This window comes from Arachis stenosperma, chromosome 4 (assembly GCF_014773155.1).
Source record: "Arachis stenosperma cultivar V10309 chromosome 4, arast.V10309.gnm1.PFL2, whole genome shotgun sequence".
Taxonomy (NCBI): domain Eukaryota; kingdom Viridiplantae; phylum Streptophyta; class Magnoliopsida; order Fabales; family Fabaceae; genus Arachis; species Arachis stenosperma.
The window spans coordinates 122384138-122407642 of NC_080380.1; the positions used below are offsets into that span (position 1 = coordinate 122384138).

Here is a 23505-nt window from a genome sequence, read left to right on the forward strand (position 1 = left end):
TTACGAACAAGTTATTTAAACTTGCCAATCTTGTATACAATAAATATAAACTATTAATTATTATTGATCTTGTACTTGTTCTTTACAATAATGGAAAAATATAGGGTGCTTACTCTCATGCATATTGATGAGAATCTGCAGAGATATAGAGAGAAAGAATAAATGTTATGTTTTGCGGTTATTTCTTGTGCTTACTTCGAATGCTATGTATGATTTATGAACCAAAATTACCTGAAAGGTGGGTCAGAAAATATATTGAAAAAGTGAACTGTTTTGATCACTCTAGGAAATTAGTACTTGGTTATTATTAAACGTGTATGTGCCACTACAACAAGGTCCATTACCGATGGCCATTTAGACACGTATGTAATATAAATGATTCCAACTAAATTAAAAAAAAATACATTGAAATTAAATAAAAACAAAAATATATATTGAAATTAAATACAATAGAATTATTCTCTTTTTTATCCAATTTCTTGACACAATAAAAAACGAACTCTTCAACTTAATTTGTTAATACTATAATTTAGAAATTGAATCGAAAGAACTCCTTAATCTTCTACTCAATTTCTCGATGCAACAAGAGAGGAATTCCTCAATCTCAATTGTCTACACCATAATTTTATCATGAAACCAAAAAAAAATTTTCTAACCTCTAAATCATTCTAGATTTTCAAATCTCTAAATAATTCTTTATCACGACTATCCTAATTTATGAGGTATTTATAACTTCTTATTAAGTTAAAATATTGAAAACCCTAAGTCTACAAACATAAGGCCCAATCTAATAATTAAATAAACAAAATCAAAATATATCAAATTAAATTAAAATATTTTAAAAATATAAACTAATATCTTTTAAATAACAGTTGAACTCTTCATATTACGAATATTTGAAACACGTATCATACATACACACATGATAAGTTCTAATAAAATCTAAATTATTTTATTATTCTGATATACTTCTTATACTAACTTGAGAGTTCAAAATATCTTTTTAAATACTCACTCTCCATATTTTTTTCTTGTCCAAATATACATCTTCTGAAAAATGAAAAAACAAGTTCAATTTTTTTTAAGACGAAATATACATCAGAGCTGTTACCATATAAAAACACTATTGTGATTCGAAAAATCTTACAATTATAATATCATTCCATTATATGTAACCCTTATATTTTATATTCACAAAATTATAAAATTTTTATGTTAAATATATATTTTTTTTTGTCATTAATCACTCCTTTTTATCTCTTAATTAAAAAAAAGAAAATAATAAAAAAGATCTATTTAAACTATATTTAAAAAAGTTGCAAGTTTTTACAATAAAACTTAAAAGCATTTTAAATAAAATGTTATCAATACTATAAATTAATTTTTTTAACGTTAAAAAATAATAAAGAAAATTAAGGATTTTAACATAAAGCTATTTTTAAAATATATTAAAAATATAAACACACTAAAATGCGCAGTAATAATAATAATGAGTTTGACAATTGACGCAAGTTTCCCGAATAAGTGAAAGCCGTGAGATTTAAATTGAAAGCTGTATGGATAAAACTCTACTATCTTCTTGAAAATAAAAGCCGAAGGTAAAACAATGGCCAAGCTAAGCTAAACAACAATATAATATAATTAAGTTAATTTGGTGGGACAAGATGTGTGTCCCTTAACGCTTGCTACACTGAAATAAGTGCCAAATATTTCAACGCAACGTGACTTGCCAACTTGGATTCATGTCCTTCTTCCAAGAAAAACGTGAAACAAATTATGGATTTTACTAGCTAATGATTATATGCATACACTCGTCTATTTTGCTCTAATGAACCGTCATATATATAAGTCATAATTTTGTTTCATTCTTTATATATTTGACCCGCATCTTTGTTCCTGTTATGTTTTGTCCATAGATAATCACATGCATACACATTTCAATCTCAATTACTAAATACTAATACATAGTTAAGAAAATTTGAATACAGTTGTCAAAGCATAAATAGTAATTAATAAGCAAGGTAAGGGAAGTTGGATGCCTCACGAAAAAAAAAATTTGGATCATAGTAACTAATTAATATACCCTTCTGATTATGATTATATTTTTGCAGTAGAAATATCACGCTAGCTATGGCTAATTTAGTATAGTATTATACCATTGGCCGTGTCTGAATATGAATGAAGAAGTCACTTCACTTCAATTGCATGAAAATTGCATAGCGCTAATAAAGGAAATATTCTACAGGAATTGTGATCTTGAAAGTAATGGTGGTTTTGTCAACGGTGGGTTCTTATAATATGATGATAATGTTAGAATTTAAGAAGGGAGTTGAATTAAGTTAGTTTTAAAAATTAAGTTCTTTAAGTATTTTTTGTAGAAATTGAAGTTATAAAAAATTATTTGTGTTTTGTCTCTAAAACTATAATAGAACAGAATAAATGAGAGAATTACATAAGTATATATTTTGGTTCGATTTGTATGTGCAATGAAATTTATATTCAGTTTTTATCATAATTATGATGGGTTTTTAATTATAACTAAATTGATTACATACATCTATACTATTGAATTACAATCTAATTTATCTAATATCAACAACTAAACTTTTAACCGAAACCTAGTAATTACCAAGTATTATCCATACTTGACAAAGAGAAATCCAATCTAGTTCAACAACTACTAAGTCATATCCCAACTTGCATTGGCAAAGAGAACTAATCCTAATTCAATCAAACTAAATATACAAAAAATTAATTTGATTTTTTGAATTTTTTTTTGTCTTTTTCACTCATGACTTTTTTTCTTTTTCATCTCATCAGAATTTGTCCTTTTTTTTTACAGAAAGATAATCATTAGAAAAATCATAACAATAAAATTTTAAATGAAACTAAAATAATAATAATAATAATAATAATAATTCTGCAACAAGTATGAAATAATGCTCCAAAATTTTCATTCTCTTTCTCTTACCTTAATTTTTGGTTGATTACACCCTTATGCTCTAAATCAACTCTTGAGCATTGGGATAGCTGAGTTCTTCTTCTTCTAAGAAATCGAAGCAAAAAATCAGAATAGAGCGGCGCAATGGTGCTGAAGAAAAGGGCAGCAACGGTAGGGTCAAAATCATAGAAGTGTTTTTGCGAAATCAACAGCCTTAATATTAAGTTTTGGCTCCAAATTTAATTTCTAATCCTTAATTTGCAGTAGAAAAAAGTAAACTTCATTTTTTTTTTCTGAATGATAATGATTAGGATATTATAGCTTCAACAAGCCATTCTACTTGAACAAAAATGATAACATAGCTGTTGGTCTTTATTTTTAAGTCACTTCAGATTTTGATTTGATTTTATTTCTAATATTTAACTTTTTCGTACTTTATGCTAATTGAAAAGTAAACCACTCTCTTTGATTTTAACTTTACCATTTTTACCACTCTCTCTTTGATTTTAACTTTACCATTTTTGGGTAAAGTTTTAGCAGCATCACCAAAAAGCTTTTCAAAGCTTTGCCCATATGTTAAACCAATGTACTGGACTTAGATGTTGAGATTTGTTTGCAGAAACCACTTTAGGCAAAGTGCAGCATCTGTGATTCTTTGTTAGTGACTTTGTTTTTTCTTTTTTGTCAATAGATTGGACAACTCTCAATTCTAAGTACACAATAGACCCACACATTTCTCACACTTTTATCACATTTTTTCCTCAATTACAATTTCTAAGGTTTGTACCCTACACCTTTGAGTTGGGGAGAGAGAAATATGCCATATGAGCTAAGGTTCATTGGCGCTAGTGACTTTGTTGGATCAAGTTTGCAGCTTCATATTCCAATTTCCTCTCCAAAGATAAGCCCAATATAGCTTAGCCCATTTTTGTGGATTTCAACTCTCATATGGACCTACAAAAATAAAATGCACATCAAATCAATTTTTAAACTTTTAACCCAACAAAATACATATATGGTTGTCATTACTAAAATTAAGTTATTGTTTCGTAAACTCAACTGTCAACATAATCATTGTCAAGTCATTGTACTACTACTTTGTTTTGCCTACAATATTTAATTTTATTGCTCTTTATTCCGTTTTCATGTTCTCCAAACTCTGTTTTAATAGGACAGTAGTTAACTAATTAAGTATATGATTGAGTTAATTAATATTCAAGATGGATATACGTGCAGACCAAAAAAGGAAAATCTAGAAGGGAGAAATAACTAAATTAATAGAGTTTGTATGTGAAGAAAAATTTAGGCAAGCCTAGTGAATGTTGTAACAAACATTTGATACTCAGAACATGTATACATTGTTATGTCACATATCAACCATCATCTTGGAAAAACATTTGTCATATAGCTAGAAAACAAAAATATTTGCACGTGTTTTATTGAAATTAAAGCCATTAGCTGTGGATGGCAACTGTGAATCTTTTTGTAGTTTGAAAATCTGCATTCACTTTTTAATGTCAATCAAACAAACACAATGTTTGGAGTGATCTTATACTGATAGCGCATTATTTAAAGAGGCATTGGTAATTACAAGAAAAAACGTGGTGATTCGTTAAAATTTTGGTAACCAAATAAAATTAACCAAAAACAGTAATAATTTGTCTTATTTAACATTTATTAATTATTGAACAATTAATGAATGTTAAATAAGGCAAATTCTGACTATTTTTTGTTTCCCTAGTATTTCTGCAGTAAAAATTACTTTGGAGGTTAGTAGCATGGTTAGAGCGAAGGTAGAAAGGTCATGCATTGTTGGTGCAAGGAGTTGAACATAATAAATTGCCAATTAGCTTTGTCATTCTATCCTTGTGTAACGAGTTGCAATATATATATGTATGTTATAAGAATGAGAGAGATATGAAGATGGAAAAAGAGAAAGAGAGAGTGTGTGTGACTGGAGCTTCAGGCTTTCTAGCTTCTTGGCTTATCAAGCGACTTCTTTTGTGTGGTTATCATGTCACTGGAACTGTGAGAGATTTACGTAAGCGGAAGAAATTTGAACACTTATGGAGTCTAGAAGGTGCAAGAGAGAGACTACACCTTGTCCAAGCTGATCTAATGGAAGAAGGAAGCTTCGACAATGCCATCTTCGGATGCAAAGGTGTCTTCCACATAGCCTCTCCTGTCCTCAAGCCTTCATCAAATGTCAAGGTACATCATTCATTCAGGCGGCTGCCTTTGTTTGCATGGCTGAGATAGAAATATAGAAACACAAAATTGTGTTTGATAGATGAAATATGAATAAAGATATTGTGTTCAGATACATTAAATTAATATATTTTGTATCCATTTTAACAAAAAAAAAATATAGAAATACTAATAAAAAACACAATTTATTTTTTATCTTTTTATCATTATATTTTTTATTATTATATATTTTTTAAAAATTTTTAATAAAAAAATAAAAATAAATTAAATTTTTATAATTTGTTCTAATTTACACTAAATAAAATATAAAAACATAAAAATTTGTGTCTCTATCTTTTGTATCTTGTTTTAAAAAATTTGTATATTGTATCTTGTTCTCAATGTTTTGTTTTATTCTATTCTCAAAAACAAACAAAGTCTGATAGACACTAAAACTCGTGAGTAGAAATTTTAAATTAAAACAAAAGCTAAAACATTTTAAAGTTATATTGTAACAGGCGGAGATGTTGGAGCCGGCTCTCCAAGGTACTCTAAACGTGCTGCGTTCGTGTAAGAAGAATCCGACGCTGCGTCGAGTGGTATTAACCTCATCTTCTTCAACTCTTAGGGTCCGAGACGATCTTGATCCAAAAGTACCTCTAGACGAGTCTTCATGGAGCTCCTTGGACCTCTGCGAGAAACTGCAGGCATGGTACGTGATGTCCAAGACAATGGCGGAGAGAGCGGCATGGGACTACTGCAGAGAGAATGGGATCGACTTAGTGACCATTCTACCCTCGTTCGTCATTGGACCAAGCTTGCCGCCAGATCTGTGTTCTACGGCATCTGATGTGCTAGGGTTGCTCAAAGGTGAAACCGAGAGATTTCAATGGCATGGAAGGATGGGATACGTTCACATTGATGACGTGGCGCTCTGCCATATCCTTGTGTATGAGAATGAAGCCTCCCATGGCAGATACCTTTGCAGCTCTGTTGTCATGGATAATGATGATTTGGTTGCTTTGCTTGCAACTCGTTATCCTACTCTCCCTATTCCTAAATGGTTCGTAGCTAATTATGTTTATTAAGTTTAATTTGGGTTTAAAGTGAATTATTAAACAGCATTAGTTGGATTTTCAGGTTCCAGAAACTAGATAGGCCGCATTACGATCTGAACACATCAAGGCTGAGGAGTCTGGGATTCAAGTTTAAGTCAATTGAAGAAATGTTTGATGACTGCATTGCATCGTTTGTTCAGCAAGGCCATCTCACACTTCAACCTGCAGCTCCAATTTAATCATCAACCTTGGATCTATACATTGTTGCTTCAGAATGATTATTGTTGTAATTTAACACCAAGTTATCCATCACTTAATAAAGTTGTCAAGTTCATGGGACTGATTTTCATGGATGGATTATATAACATCAATCTTCAGTGTAATTGCATATGAATTATTTTTTGGGAGCTACTCAAACGAAGATGCCAAAAATATCTTGTATAAAAGTGTAATTTGCTTATTTGGTCACACTTTAAATAAAACAACACTTTTATAACATATCAAAATCTAATCCTACAATTCACTATTCAAGGGTCAAAAAAAAGAATTTTCACATGAAGACAAATATAAAATCTTTGTTGGAGTACCCATCTTATATTTTTTATTTATAACCAAAATTTTAAAAATCGAACCGGATTGATTGGTTCAACCGAATTAAATGAAAATCAATCTTTTAATCGATTCAATTAAAATAAAAATTATCTGACCAAAAATAGTAACAAATTGTTCAAACCAGCAATTAACCAGTAAACCGTTTGAACAAGACAATTTTTTTTCGATTTTTAATTAAAAATAAGATAAAAAAATACATAAACCCTTTCCTTCTCTCTCACACACTACCCAGCCTCTCTCTCTCTAAGCTCCACAGACGGAATTCTAGCAGCCTCTCTCTCCCAGCCAGTGGCTAGCGCCACCATCGTCGACAAACTCTTCTCCTCAGCCAGTGTCAAGCCCCACCGTCGAAATCCTCTTTTCCTGGTTCCCTTCACCTAGTATGTTATTTTAGTAAAAAAATGAACATTAAAATATAATTTACTAGTTGTATTGTCTTTTTTTTGTCTAATTTAAAATATCCATTTTGTAGAGGATTTATGTTGTTTTTATCTATTTTGATGATGTATTTTGTTAATTATTGCTAATATTTCTAAAAAAACTGATTGTGTGTCCATTATTTTAATAATAAAATTTTTTATTGAACTAAGTTTCGTAAATTTTTTTGTCTAAAAAAGAGTTTTTTAGAGATTTTGTTACGATAAAAATTTTAGTATTTAATTATTTAATTTTTACCATTACATTTACTAATTAGAATATTTTTGGAATTTGTCTATTTAACTACACAAGTTATAAGAAAATAATTTTGATACTTTTGCTGTTAGAAAAGTTCTTATTTGAATCTCGATTTTTTCCAATAAACCGACAGAGGGTAATTGGAAAATGAGTACAAAAGAACAGAACGAGGGTGCGAAATTGATATGAACATCACCATTTTTATTTCAGCTTTTTGTTTTTCCTATTTCCGTATCAATTTTTCACCGGTATCGACCAAAGCAACTCTTCACTAGCTATAATTTCACTCATACTCAATTATCAAATTTCTCATATATAATGAGCTTCTTAGTGCATGACACTAGAATATATGTAGGCAGCTATATAGAGGAAGAGGGTGGGACGTGAAGTAGGGAAGGGGAAATAAGACTTCTCAAAATCAAATTCAAAAAAATAAAATATAAAAAATCAAAAAGTAAAATAAGAAGCAAATTTCAAATTTTAAATGTCTTAAATTTAAAATGGTAGAGTTTTTTTTTTTTTAGAATGGTGGAATCTTTTTTCCCATGCTAGAACGGTTTTTCAGATTGATTGGAGCATCAAGTATGGATTCTGGCTATGAGCAATTTCTGTCAAAAGTAATAGAAGTAAGATTCAAGCATAATGATGGGGATGGTTCATCGTGATTCAAAAGTTAGTATACAAATACATACAACAATCTTCACCTTAAAACTAAATCGGAATCTGGCTGGACCGAGAGGAGGGGTGGGTCGAGTACCTATGGGTTCGGATAAAACTGTTATCCCTAAATACACTTATTATATATAATTTACAAAATATAATATATTAAATTAAAACTATAAATTATGACCCCAATAATTTGACATATATTTAACTATAATCAAACTAATTTATGAAGAATAAATATACAAATATTAAATATTAAAAATAAACCAATAAAAAAATTAAAAGAAATCATGGTCTACTTAAAAAAACTACCAAGGTTAATATGGGAGTGGATTCTCTCCAATGGAAAAAAAATTAGATAGTATCCAGTGGAAGATCTCACCCTTCATTGCATTCTCTCTCATTTATTTCTGGTCCCACTTGTAGAATTAAAGGTGGGAGATTACACTTTATTCTCTCCAGTGACAAAAAAAATATATTGAATTGTTTTAGTGTTTGTGTAGATATTAGTTTAATTAGCTAACCTATATTGAATTGTTTTATATTTATTACGAACTTACACATTTTGAAAAAAAAAAAATATAAACCCGTGGACATTGTTTTATATTAAGGATTTGAGGGTTCATAACATTATGATGTACTGATTATATATTTTTGGGGGACAGAGGGGTTTAGTTGTGTTGAAGTACTTAGTAATTCATTAGGCTTAAAGTACATGGAAACCTGCTTTATGTTACTTTGCTTTGGCCTTCCATGCGACAAACTTCATATTCTCTTGCTTGTATCTTTTCCATTCACTCAAAACAGGGAAGATGACTGGCTTCATAACAAGCAGAAAATATGGCTGCAATTTAGAAGAAAAGTAGAAATAAAAAATCAGTATATTTCAACTTGTAATATAAAATTATGAGTGCATCTGAGTTCTTTTTTGTGAAATGCTTGTCGTGCTTGATCAAGCTTTCGAAATTATAATCGTGCTCATTTTCATAATCCAGTGACAGAAGCAGAAGAATTGAGTTACATGAACAAAAAGGAAATGACAATGAGCTATACATATCCTCTTACAACTTTTATGTGCACACTTCATGATAAAATGTCATCAAACTAAACCAGAGTTATGTTTACATCTTATGTTGACTCGTAATGTGCATCCTAATTATGAAGCCAATAGGAAAAAAAATGAGCCCTAATATGGTCGAATCATTCAATTATCGAGTGTCTCAACCCTCATATGCCTGTTAACTTATAGTATTTAGGACAAAGATGAAGAGTTAAAGAACCAACCATATAGATGATAAAAGAATGCCAATATGAATAATAACTGATAGACATAATTGAAGGATGAAAAAAGGAATCCTCTGCCAGAGATCTTGCTTGCCTTGATGATGCTGACAAGAAAAGAGATTGATCATGCTTAGCATTAGGCAACAGTATAAAAATCTTCATCAAAGTCGCTAACAAGATTTTGAAATCAAACATAGGCTTAAAGAAAGCATACAAGCAGATGCATCATAAATTCCAGCAGATGCATTACTTTGAGCAAATTTTGCAGCTTCCAAAGAAATCATCACCTGGTCAAAGCCAAGTAGGCAACACATAATGTTAAGGAGGGGAGGGATTTAAAGTTAACAAGAGTATGAAATTTTCATTATCAGTTAATCAGTCAAAGGTGAATTAACACAAGCAACCTTTATCATTCTTAATACACTGGAAGATAAACTACAGTTTCCAACCAAAATATCATCCAATAAGCATTTACAATCACCTTTTTTCCAATTTTATCAGTGATAATCATCCTTGGCAATGATTGAACCTGCATGGAATTGAAGTTTAAGAAGCTTACGCTAGATACTAGCCAGATTGAAGTTAACAGACTCGGTAGATAAGAGTATACGTACCAATCTGGAAAGAGATCCAAGTGTTGCCGCACAAGAATAGAGATTAAAGCAAACATGATTCCGTGACAAAACATCCAACTCCCTACATATAATCAACATCAATGAGAACTAATTTGACAACATTTTATCTATTAAGGACTATTTTCTTTGAAAAAATGGAAAAAATATTAAAATAACAAATATTACTTTACAGAGATAAATATTTAAGTGAAACAAAGGCACTGCAATTTGTTATGCCTCGGAGAGTTGTAGCATCCCCCTCAAGCGTTGTGAAATATGATTATTACCCAAGTCTATTCTAAAGCAGGAATATTTGTCTTGTTATTTCATTTAGGAACCATTTGTAGAAGACCAAAAGCATACAGAATGGATTATAAAACTTTTTAATAAAAAAATTATTTCCCCCATGAAGATGTACACAGGAACTTGTAAAAGGAAATTGATGTGAAATATAATGCTCGTTCTGTCATTCAGCCCTCCCAAAATCATGTTGAAACATGTAGTCATGATCAAGCTAACAAGCTTTCAAAATTATTTTAACATAACAAAGAAAATTACTTTGTAAACCATGCAATTAATATTTTAACATATCACTCTTACCATTGTGTGAATCCTTTTTCACTCCCTTGGAGAATGTATGTGCCTGATTGACCAACATAGAGGTTATCAGACTTAAGACCAAGGAGTTGCCGCAACTGCCCCATTAGAATTCCAGAAAGCTTCTGGATATCCTGTTTCATGACTTGCATGATTCCATGTTCAGCAAATGAATTTATGAAAATTAACAACAGTGGGATACATGAATACCAGCATAAATCAGTTGCATAATATTCATTATCTACACCAAAATAAAATAAAACTTACTGAAATTAAATGGTTTGGAACAAGAATCTATCAAGTATTTGTTTAAAAGTTATAAACATATTACACATAAAATAAAATACTCCAAATATTGCTTTACTTTCATTGTATATAGTGAGAAGTTTTTCCTATATGAGTGTTAACAAACTACTAAACAGCGGCAATTCATGAGTGAAAGGAAAACCTGGGTTGAAATCATATGTTTGACTGAATCCTTACTTTCCAAATCTTTTTTACAGCTTTGGGGATTCCATACAACAACACCTCCCCACATCTGCAATATTCCAAAATAGCCTCTTCATAACAACAATAAATTTGACAATTTTATAATACATGTAACAATACAGAAACATTAAATAATGAGATTTTGAAGATGAGATAAATAACTGGGGATATAAATCCATTAGTATTAGACAGGTCTCCATTTGGAAGCTCCAACCGGAGAGGACATTCCTTTGCTGATGGTATATACCTGGAATTATGAACAAGAAAACTTGCAATGTAAGCTCTGTCTATATGTAGAACACAACTACTACATTGAAATCACACTAGAGAATATGTATACTGGTAGAGAGAATGAGATAAAGAAGTAATTCAAAAGTCAACTAAGAAAAGAAATTACTAGGTTCTGGAAAGTGTAAGTAAATAAATCTAGGGTTGAGCTAAAACATATACACCACAAGTTGCAACATTTTAGATCTCCCACTGGCTGCAACTGAAGTATCCAAGTGCCACTCATTAGAATTAACCTGTTCAACACAGTCAATTGACCACAACTATATTACTATCATCTCTCAGGTAGACATTAAATGAAATATGAAAAAGGACAAATATGAACACTCAGCAGATACGTTTTAATGCATTAGCAATGATAATGAATTCACTTGATACGAACCAGATTTACACAAGACTTGCATAATTCAAAAGATGAATAAACTTCTAAATAATCAAAGCATCAATTTGGGATTTATCTGATAGGCTGCATTAGAACTAAATAGTAAGTACACTTAAATTCTAAATCATAAGTCAGAGGCACAGATAATGCGCACAAAGAAAGGAAGATCCTTGGTACTAGAAATGTGGCTTCCAAGCACCTCATCCCAGTAAGAAAATGGAGACTTTTGCGTATGATATAAAACCTGCCAATATGAATAATTATAAAATCAATCAAATCTAAACCATACAATGTTTTTTAATTGTTACATGAAAACAAGAATTTACCTGGCTTTCAACTGTTATGTTTGCTATAGGTTGCAAAGATTGGATTACAGGTTGCAACAGAATCTCATCAATTTCACGAAAATTCCTACATTAAGATCACAACAGAAACTTCAAAATGATTACAAAGAAGACTAAGGAAATACTTTTAGAGTAAATACCCTTTCCGGCCCCTATCCTTTTTGAAAATTGACTAGCCGCACCCTAACATTTAAAAATTGACGAATCGGCCCCTGTCTATTCGCTCCGTTAGGCAAATCGACCCTTCCGTGGCCTCATCGGTTAAAACTCGACGGAAAACGTTGACGTGTAACGGTGAGCATGTGATCTGGCATGTACACGTCACGTTAATGTGTTAAGACAATTAGGCCCTTGCCTAATCATCAAAACAGCGTCGTTTGAAGGAAGGAGAGACGCGCGTTTGTGACCCTCTCCCCCTTCGTTCCTTACATGTAGCTTCAGTGGGAAAAACACCCACACTTCAAACACAAAATTACATACAAACCCTAGCAGAGTGAGACGTTTTCCTCCTTCAACAAGCTGACTAAGAGTTCCAGCGAGGAAGTGGCAAATGCTTTGTTGACAGAGACTTGACGGCGCTACAAAGGTTAGTGTGGTAATATTCGTTTGTTAGTTTCTGACTAAGTTGTACTTTGTAAAGTTGGGTTTTTGTAATCTTTTTTTCATACCCTTAGTCACTTTCGTTGGTTATGATTGGTGTGGATGAATATAGTAGCTAGTTAATCAAAGGTGTTGCACATTTTTCTTCTGGCAGATGTCATATGAAATTGTTCCTGTGTTTCACCATGGGGGTTGGTTCGAAAGGGATTCTGATGGAGTGTTGCACTACTCTGATGGAAAGGTGGAAACATTTCCTCCGTTAGATATAGACTATGTTAACTTTAAGGATTTGGTAGAAATGTTTATGAGTTTAGGGTATAGCAGCTACAAAGAGGTTTATTGGTATGATGGTACTGCCCCTGACTTGGAATCTGGATTGCATTTTCTTAAGGGAGATAAGGAGATTAACCAGATGTGTGACAAAAAGATGGAGGATATGGAGTCTAATTTGCTTGTGATATATTTTGAACACAATGTTAGCAAGCCAGATTATGTTGCTGTAGGCAGGACAGTGGATGAAGCTGTTGAAGTTGAGTCTTCCTCTTCTGACGATGGATATGAGACCACTGAAGATGAGCCGTACAAACCCCCTCCACCTGATTTTGAATCTAGTAGTAGCAGTAGCAGTGAAGAAGGTAAGGCCAAGAAGAGTAAAAAGGGTGGAAAGAGTGTGGAACACAAGTCTGCTAAGAAGAGGAATGTTGGGAAGCCACATACCCCTAAGAAGAAGAGTAATGCGCCACGTGGTGGTATTGATGACAAGAAATTGTCTCCTAGGACTAAGAAGAAAAAGGCAAAAAGATATGTTGGAAGAGTCAGAAAACATATATTGTCTCAAGAAGGAGGAGGTAATGGACCAAGTAGTGGGCCTAACACTGAAGCAGGTAATGGGCCAGGTGGGGTGGATCCAATTCCAGAGGCAAGTGGTAGGCCCAGTTCAGAGCCTGGTAATGAGGAGGTGGACTCAGACATTGACAAGCCATATGAATATGAATCTGAGGCATTTAACTCTCCCATTTCTAGTGAAGAGGATGAGGATAGACCAAGATATCCTGATTTTAATGAGGAAGCTGAGTATGGTGAGGTTGAGTTCCAAATAGGCCAGCAATTCACTACTATGGAGCAGTTTAAGCAAGCATTGAAAGACTTTTTTGTGTTTGAGGGTAAGGAGCTGCAATATTTGAAGAATGAGCCGAAGAGAGTTAGAGCTAAATGTGCTGAGGAGGATTGTCCCTGGCTTGTGCTGTGTTCCTATAACAGCCAGAGTCTTTGCTATCAGATTAAGACACTGTATGGAGAGCACAACTGTGGAAGAAATTTGAGCAGCAATATGGCAACAAGAGCTTGGGTCACAAGCAAACTGGTTAAGAGGCTGCTAACCCAACCACTTATGACACCAAAAGAGGCATTGGAGCATATGAAACAGGACTATAATGTCCACGTTAACTACAAGATGATTTATCGAGCTTTAAAGGCTGCAAGAGAGGAGACAGTTGGTAAAGAGCGAGAACAGTATGGCAAGCTTCATGATTATCTGAACGAAATTCATAGAAGCAATCCGGGGTCAACAGGAATGGTTGATGTAATCCCATAACCAGAAGGGCGTCCACTTTTTAATAGGTTATACATATCTCTTGATGCTTGTAAGAAGGGATTTAAGAATGGTTGTCGGCCTCTGATTGGGTTGGACGGTTGTTTCTTAAAAGGCTACTTTGGTGGACACCTACTATCTGCTGTTGCACAGGACGCGAACAACCACTTTTTTGTAAGAATGGTCAATGGAGCTTATCAAGAAGGTGAACAATGCAGCCTATGAGTATCTAAACAAGTTTGATGCAAGTGCATGGAGCAAGGCATATTTTAGTCATGGACCTAAGGCCGACAACATCACGAACAACATGTGCGAAGTTTGGAACGCAAAAATTGTCGAGTACAGGGGCAAACCTATTTTAAGTATGTGTGAAGAGCTTAGGAGCTACATTATGCGCAAGATGGCAGGGCATAAACAAAGATTAAGCAGGTGCACTGGGAAGCTGGCTCCAGTTCAACAATTAAGGTTGGATGAGTATATTATACCAGAGAGCAACAAATGGACTGCAGAATGGGCTGGAGATGATGCTAGAGTGTTGTTTGAAGTGCAAAGACACCAAACTAGAGTTGCTGTCAACTTGCAGAGACAAACTTGTGCCTGCAATGTTTGGCAATTAACAGGTAACTAAACTTGTAATTCAGTTTATAATTTATTTAAGTTGGAATCTAATGCAATATCACATGCTGTTCACTGCATAACTATCAGGGTTACCTTGTAAACATGCTGTTGCCGCCATAGCAAAACTGAGGAGACAGAAACTAAGGCCAGAGGATTTTGCACATAAGTGGCTAACAATGGATGCCATTAGAGCTACTTATGGGGATTCAATCAAACCAGTTAATTCTGAGGAGTTCTGGAAAGAAACTAATAGGCTCCAACCTGAGACACCAAACATTAAGAGACCCCCTGGAAGACCAACTAAGAAGAGGAGTGTTGATGTGGTGGCAGAGGCTCAGATGAGAGAACAAGTACACAAGGTGAGGAAGACCTTCCAGGTGACATGCAGCAAGTGTGGACAGAAGGGGCACTATCATAGGACATGTAAAGGTGCACCAGCAAACCCTAATTGGCAACCAAAGAGAAAGAAGCCAAAGCAACAACAAAGTGGACAGCAATCAAATCCTACAAATGTAACTCCAGAACAGGTCATGTTGAATTTTTTTGGCAAATCAACATTTATGTGCTATATTTTTTTGCCTGGCTGAATCTAAATGGGTCTTGCAATTTTTTTTTTTTTTTTTTGTGTTGAATAGAATTTGGATGGAGTTGAACCAAGTGGAATCACCAATGTAGCTGTGACACCCCTAGACCCAGTGGTAACCCTTTTTGCTGTCAACTTCTATATTTAGTTTTTTGGTTGGGTAGTAAACTGATATGGAATGACTCCCCCACTTGAAAAACAATTCTTTTTTTATTGTCCCTATTAGGCTAAGGCAAAAAAACAGAAGAAAAAAGTTCCCAAGGTGAGGACCACCCCCACACAACTCCAAGGACCAAGAGTGGAGATCCCACTTTCACAGTCTGCACCACACCCACCAGAGGTATTTTTATTTGTCAAACAAGTATTGCAATATAACAAATTGTTACCCAAGTATTCCAATTATGAATATGCTATTTCTTTGTTTTTCATTAGGAAAATGATGCCAATGCTGGACCTTCAGTGCCAAGTAACTCAAACCATGTCAACCATGGAGCACAATCCAAAACAGTTCAAACAATGGATGTGACTAGCAACACAACAAGACAAGGTCCGGAACAACAGAATATTACTGCTGATCCTGGTCTAGGAACTGCACCCACCTTCAAGTTTATCCCCACACCTGGACTGAGAAATCCTACTGTATCCAAGAGGAGATATTGCTTAAGGCCACACGTTCTGAAGTGACCAAATCATACACTTGGTTGAGCAGCATAGGATTGGTGTCTTTTTGACTTTTTTTTGGTTATTTTAGATGCACAATGTATTACAGGCTGGGACCTGTTGTTTGATGAATTAAAGTATGTAACAAACTACTAGTGACCTTTTGTTTAGGGAGTAAACATTTAGCTCAATAACTCCAAGTATTTTGTTTCCAGTTGATACATCAGCAGACTTAGCTATGCTTATGTGTATAGCTTTTATGAATGAAATTCCTTTACTTTTTGATATAGATCACAATGTCCAGGATTTCATAGATTCATTGGCAATAACACAAAACTGGATTATCATTGATACAAGAAAATCACAATCCATCCATGTAGAACATAGTAACTACATAACCAAAAGCAAACTTTCCATAAATTAACATTAACCATACATCTGCAACAACATACAATTTATGTCTTACACTACAATGCATTTCACTGCTACTAATACAATCAACATGGCTACCATGACATTGAACCTAAACCCAATATTCCATTTCTTTGAATTTCCTTCAATTGCCAAATCCAGTTTCTGCTCCAACTGCTCAAACTTGTTCTCTAGCATCAACATTCTTCCATGTACATCAATGTCTTCCTCATGTGCAAAATGACAGAAAATCAGCTCATCCAGCCACATAAAGTAGTTGCAGTGAGGCCGTTCTGTCTGTAATTACAGTTATCATGAAGATCATTCATTCAACCACAAATGCAAACTAACTACAATAACCAAGCCTGGAGGAACACTTACACGATAGTGACAACAACCGAGGAAGATCCTCTCTGGGTTCTTGGCAGTTGCAGATCCTTGCATGATTGCATAACTTCCACACTTGCATTTAGGGTGTTGAAACTTCAACTTCTTTCCTCCACTAGCATTACTCGAACCGATCCAACCCTTCCTCCAACCACCACGGGTCTGAGTGGCTGAGGATAGCTCTGCGTCACTCATGGTTGCTACTTGAATTAGGGTTCGAAGAGGGGAACGAAGGGGGAGAGGGTCACTAAAACGCGCGTCTCTCCTTCCTTCAAACGACGCTGTTTTGATGATTAGGCAAGGGCCTAATTGTCTTAACACACATTAACGTGACGTGTACATGCCAGATCACATGCTCACCGTTACACGTCAACGTTTTCCGTCAAGTTTTAACCGATGAGGCCACGGAAGGGTCGATTTGCCTAACGGAGCGAATAGACAGGGGCCGATTCGTCAATTTTTAAATGTTAGGGTGCGGCTAGTCTATTTTCAAAAAGGATAGGAGCCGGAAAGGGTATTTACTCATACTTTTAATGACAGGACATCAAAAAAATAAATAAATAAATAAATTTCAACAACAATCTCCAATGTAACATTTAAAGCCTCATTGCCATTAATCTCTGTGAACTCCACATTTCATTTCAAAGCAAGTTCTCTCTATGCCAAACTTTTTATAGCATATCTAGAAAAATTCCCAGTATAGCAAAACAAAAGCATGTTATCTATAAAACACAACAAGAACACTCCATCGAAATTACAGTTTTCACAATCCATACCAATCATATATCCAATCCCGCGGCTCTGCATTGAGCAAACTGAAGGAAAGAACAATCCTGCCATCAGCACCAACCGGCATGAACTCGGCGCGAATCGAATCCCCTTCACTCCTACCATTCATGAACACCTTGGCAAAGATTTCAGCCACCCTCGAAAGCGCCTCCTCCTCCAAAACACGGCCGAGTATCCACGCGTGCCGATACTTCCCCACCACAGCCCTCACCTCTGCCTCCTTGTCGCCCCCATTCACCACCACCACACTATACACGTTCCCTCCACCATCCACATTCCCCAAACAACCCCTCAGCAACTCATCAACATCTTCATCACTCAACTTCCCGCCAAAAAGAGCAACTTCTTCACCACACTTAAACGGACACTGAGCTTTCGAATTCTCCGTCCGCATGCAACTTGAGCCCGAATCAATCACCACAGAGACCTCATAGGCACCGCAATTACCGCATTGCGAGGAGTTAGGGTTCAGTAGGGACATCTTGTTGATAATTGCTTCTGCGACGTCGTTTGAGGCGGTGAAGTTGAAACCAAGGAACATGGCTTGGAATTGGCAACGGAAGTGTAAGGGTTCGGAGTCCAATTGCGAAGAGAATGCTTCTATTCCACGGAAGGGGAGCGGAGAACGGTAGATTTCGACGGATTTCCATAGCAGCGGGAAACCTGCAAATAAACGGGACAGAAAGAAAGTCAAATAGTTGACCAACACTGGATTGGATCAAAGTAGTTGACCAACTGCATATTCGGTTACCTAGGATGAATGAGAAGGGGACAATGAGGGTGAGGATGACAGGCTTGAGGCCGGGTTTGGTGGTTCGCATGGTTTTGGGGTCCAACTCCATTATCTTCTTGTTTCTTCTTCAGGGGGTTTTTGAGTTGAGTTGAGTTCAGTTTCAGTTTCAGTTTCAGTTTCAAAGGACAGTGGGTTTTAGATATTTTAGTAACCGCTCTGCAAGCTGTTGGTGTGGCGGTTTCATATTTTTTTAATTTTTTGGAGATTCTCTATTTAATTGATATCGTGATCTGATCATGATTGTTTTTTCCTCCAAATCAACTCATTCAGTTCCAATCATGATTATATTTGGACTTGATTTTGAATCACTCAACTTTCTATTCCTGCCTCTCCGTGATGGCCATAGAAGAATTCATCGCATTAGGAGGCATCATACATGGATTTTACTTTATAATATTGTTATCCATATCTATATATATATATATATATATATATATATATAATATACTAAAACTGATTTTCTCACTACTAATAAAAGTGGGATGTCGATTCCTCCTGAATCCATTTTTTCGCTAAAATAAATGCATTATTTTTTCTTTTAAATTTATTTTATAAAAAAATCTTTATTATACTTATACTATAATTAACATTTAAGTAATAATGCATAATTATACTAATTTAGAAAAATATCTTTATTATAGTTATATAAAATCAATATTTAATGTATTATTAAACTACTTATCAATTATCAATTGAAAATATAATAATAATAATAATAATAATAATAATAATAATAATAATAATAATATGATAATTATAGGGATAAGTATTGTTTTAGTCCTAACGTTGAGGGTCAAAATCGAAACCGTTTTCAACGTAATTTTTTATTTAGAATCTTCGTTAACGTTTTTTTGTATTAAAACCGTGCAATGTAACAATAATTTTTTGTTTTGGAATTTTTGTCAGAGACAAATACTCAAACAAAAACGTTTAAAATGTGGAATTTAATCTCATTCGTTGAATAAATTATAATATATTATATTTTTGACACGTGACATAGATTAAATGAATTATATTAAAATTATTAATTTGACTCTGATACTAATATTTTAATTTGTTTACAATTTAAATTTTTAATAAAAATTTTATTAGAGATTTGCTTTATTTATTATTGTTTTCTATAAATTTTATAATACTATTTTTTTATTTTTATTTAATTATTATTTTAATATTTTATTCGATCTTATCACGTGCATGACACGAATAATTACACTTGTATATAATGAAAATCAGGTAATTGATGATTAATCGGTTTTATTCCATGTAATTGCGGAGATACCGTCTTGAAAATAATTTATGACTTAGGCCATCACATAAAATGATAGAAAAATATTTATAATTGCACAATATAATAATATTCCCTTCCAAATTAATAAAATCCTTGCATAACATTATCAAAATGCAAATTTATGTAGCTTTTCAAAATGACAGGACATTACCCATGGTTCTGTTACTTTATATATAAAAATATAACATTTAAAAATAAAAACCATGAAAACGCGTTATCTATGTGTATATATATATATATATATATATATATATATAACACAATATCATTTTCCTTATATGAATATGATCCTGAAATTATTGAAAGGAAACAAAATTGGTACACAAATGATCAAATTGTAACTTCCTGCAGGAGATTATAGCCTTATTTACTATTTATTATCTATATATATAGTAGTAACGTTAATTCTTTTTGAAGCTATAATTTTTATATTTATCCATTATTATAATTCTATCCTTTTAAGATCGAGCAGGCTGATTTTTATTGTAATCCAAATATTTTAGAATTTTATTTTTGAGGGTAATGTTTATCTCCGTATTGTTGTTAGCTACATTTCATTTATATTAGGAGATGAGGAAAGAGAAGAAAAAATGCATGAAAACCTTAACAAAAATTCATAATAGACTGAAGCATTAAAGGACTAAAATAAGAACACAATACCAAAATGAAAATATTTGATAATAAAAAAAATAATTAAAACTAATTAAAATTTATCTTATTTAATATTTATTAATTATTATATAATTATTTAAAGTGTCTGTATTTCTTTTCATCAAAATTTTAATATAGTACAGGCTCAGGTTCATTTAGATACTTGTGACTAGTAAACTCAACTTTATGCTCTCCTTTCTGCCAAGTGTTGAATAATAAACTCAGCAAAGGATTAAAATGAAATGAAACTATTTTTCTCAATTATAAGACTTGAATTTTGTTATATATATGTTACTTAAATTATTTTTTTATTAATAATAAATTTATTATTGTAATTATTTTTTAATAAGAGTACATAAAGAATACATAATATATAAGGTGTAATAACTCAATAAATATTTTAAAAAAAGAATTTTTTATTTTCTCATTAAAAAATAATTACAATAATAAGTCTATTATTGATAAAGGAATAATATAAGTAACAATATATGTAAAAATTTATTAGTCAATAATAAATTCTAAAATAAAATTCAAATCGAAGATGAATTAATTCTTAAATTATTTATTTTCATACTTTGAAAATATCAATGAGATTAGTTTAGAGAAATCTAAAAAAATATATCTTTAAAATAGTATAATGATAAATAAATTTATAAATAAATTAAATAAATACACATAATAAAGATTGTTTCAAAAGCATCATATTATTATTTGACGTACAAACGTTCTCAATGCAAAATAAAATTTTTTCCGTCTATTCAACACAAAGAAAGGGTGTAAAAGATTGAAGGATACGTAAATGATGAAAATAACAATTTATTTCTGGAAATTAGCTAGACAATTTCAACTTAAAAGAATTAATTTATTTATTGGGAAATGACTATAATAAAGTTGAAAAGTAACTAGTATAGCATTATTAGTATTACGTAGCATTATTCTCAGCTTTCAAAAAGACCCAATTACGCACCTCTCTCTTTTAAAATTCTATTTAAACCCCACACTCACAGCAACAATTATGAACACACTCCAATTTAGCATTATTATTATTATCGCTACTACTGTCTTAAGATGGAAGATGGAGTTGTAGCTTTTTTTTTTTTTTTATTCTTGATAATTATCACATTGATTCTTCTTTGCATGTTTCCATCTTCACTCTTACTTCTGAATCTTGTTTTCGTTCTTATACATTTGATAGTGGTGGGATTTGATTAAATTTGTACTTTCATATGTATAGCCTCCAACATATAATTTACTAGCTAGTTTATTTATCTATAATCCACTAGTCAAAATTAAAGCCTTAGAGCTATGGCTACTAGTTTGCTTCCATTTCTACTTCTGCTTACAGTTATGGCTACTTTCCCTCGTATCTTTATTGAGAGGTATGGTGCAACAGCTCGAGTAGCATTTGCAACAACTCTTTCATATGAGGTATATAATTATATATAGATATATGTTTATTACTCATTCGTCTTATCACTTATAATAATATCCCTTGTACTTTATGTTACTTATATTATTTCTTTATTAATAATAGACTTACTATTGTAATTATTTTTGAATGAGAGTACATAAAGAGTGCATAGTATATAAAGTATAATAACTCAATAAATATTTTAAAACGGAGATTTTTCATTCTCTTCAACAACGAGAAGAACTTATTTTTCTCCCTCTCTTAATCCCTTTTGATTCATCAAACCATCAACATCACACCTTGAACAGCTTAGGTATGAGATTTTCTTCATGGTGCGGTAGCGTAGCTGTGAATCAAATTAAAAAAAAGTTGTGAATTGAGATCTAATCCAATTTCGCCATTTTCTTTCTATCCCTAATTTTTCTTTCGACATTTTCTTTCTCCCATTCTTACCTCTTTCCTCAAACTCATCCAATAGAGTTTGATGAGAGGCTATTTGACAAGATTCTTTCTTGATGAACATAGCTGTTCCGATCAACGAGTTGGAAGGAAGAAGATCTGAATCCTTATTACTCTATAATTCATTGATTTCTCAAAATGACGAACATGGTAAACAGATCCTAGAGGTTGTTCTCATTGTAACAAGCAAGGCCACACAGAAAATATATGCTATAAGAAGCATGAGTATTCCTCCAATTTCTATCAACGGCAGTAACATAACACCACCGTCAATCACGTGATCACTGAGGGGCATGATGATATACTCAGTGACAAACAATCCCAACTCAATTGTCTCCAAAAGAACACTGGAATATCAAGATCGTTCACTCCAGAGCAGAGATTTCCGTTGTTAGGGTTTATCAAAGACAAAAGTGTGCAACAAGAACTTCATAATGCAACTCAAATTTTGACTAATTCGATTCAGACTTCCACTCCAGGTAAAACCATTGCATTATAATGCGAGAATTATGAGTATTATCACTCCAAAATCTTCATTATGGGTCATTGATTCTGGTGCAACAGATGAAGTGACTTTTAACTTAAGATTTTGTAAGTTTTCAAAATATTGCTCCAATCAATGTGATATTGCCAAATGGGACAAAAACTGTTAGCACCATCATTGGCACAATCACATTCTTTAAAAATTTTTTTCTCAGAAATATTTTATACATTCATTCTTTTGATTTTAAAATGATCTCTGTGTCAAAGTTAACCTCAAACTTACATTGTCAACTGTTAATCAATGATAAGTGTTGTGAGATACAAGATCGATCCACATCAAAGATGATTGGCATTGCTGAGTGTATAGAACGTTTATATACAATGAGTAGAGAACTAGAATTCTCTCACTTTCCCCCTCTTCCAACAAAGCAAGCTTCATTGGCGGCAACTACGACTACTACTCATCCCACCACACCTTCACACAGTGAGCACAAACAACATTTGGCATCTTAGATTATGACACGTACCCATGCATAAATTGATTTTCTTGAAGAAATATTATCCTTTTATAGATTGTATTGCTTCAAAACTTCCTTGTGATTCATGTCATTTTGCAAAACAAAAGAAATTATCTTTTAATCTTA

At 32.8% G+C, this 23505-nt stretch overlaps 2 protein-coding genes across 2 annotated transcripts; one reads left to right on the forward strand and one right to left on the reverse strand.

The window, feature by feature from the left end:
• The first annotated feature begins 4864 nt into the window (after positions 1-4864).
• On the forward strand, positions 4865-6425 carry LOC130975415 (tetraketide alpha-pyrone reductase 1-like). Its single transcript, XM_057900215.1, has 3 exons — positions 4865-5152; positions 5647-6191; positions 6269-6425. The coding sequence occupies exons 1-3, from the start codon at positions 4865-4867 to the stop codon at positions 6423-6425; spliced, it is 990 nt and encodes a 329-aa protein (XP_057756198.1).
• A 2447-nt stretch (positions 6426-8872) lies between these two features.
• Positions 8873-18618, reverse strand: LOC130975416 (uncharacterized). The gene is made up of 13 exons (XM_057900216.1): positions 18528-18618; positions 17764-18439; positions 12120-12204; positions 11948-12037; positions 11574-11647; positions 11286-11370; positions 11083-11172; positions 10638-10768; positions 10038-10119; positions 9905-9952; positions 9638-9710; positions 9424-9527; positions 8873-8983 (listed from the first exon to the last, which is right to left on the reverse strand). The coding sequence occupies exons 1-13, from the start codon at positions 18616-18618 to the stop codon at positions 8873-8875; spliced, it is 1740 nt and encodes a 579-aa protein (XP_057756199.1).
• Positions 18619-23505: the final 4887 nt, after the last annotated feature.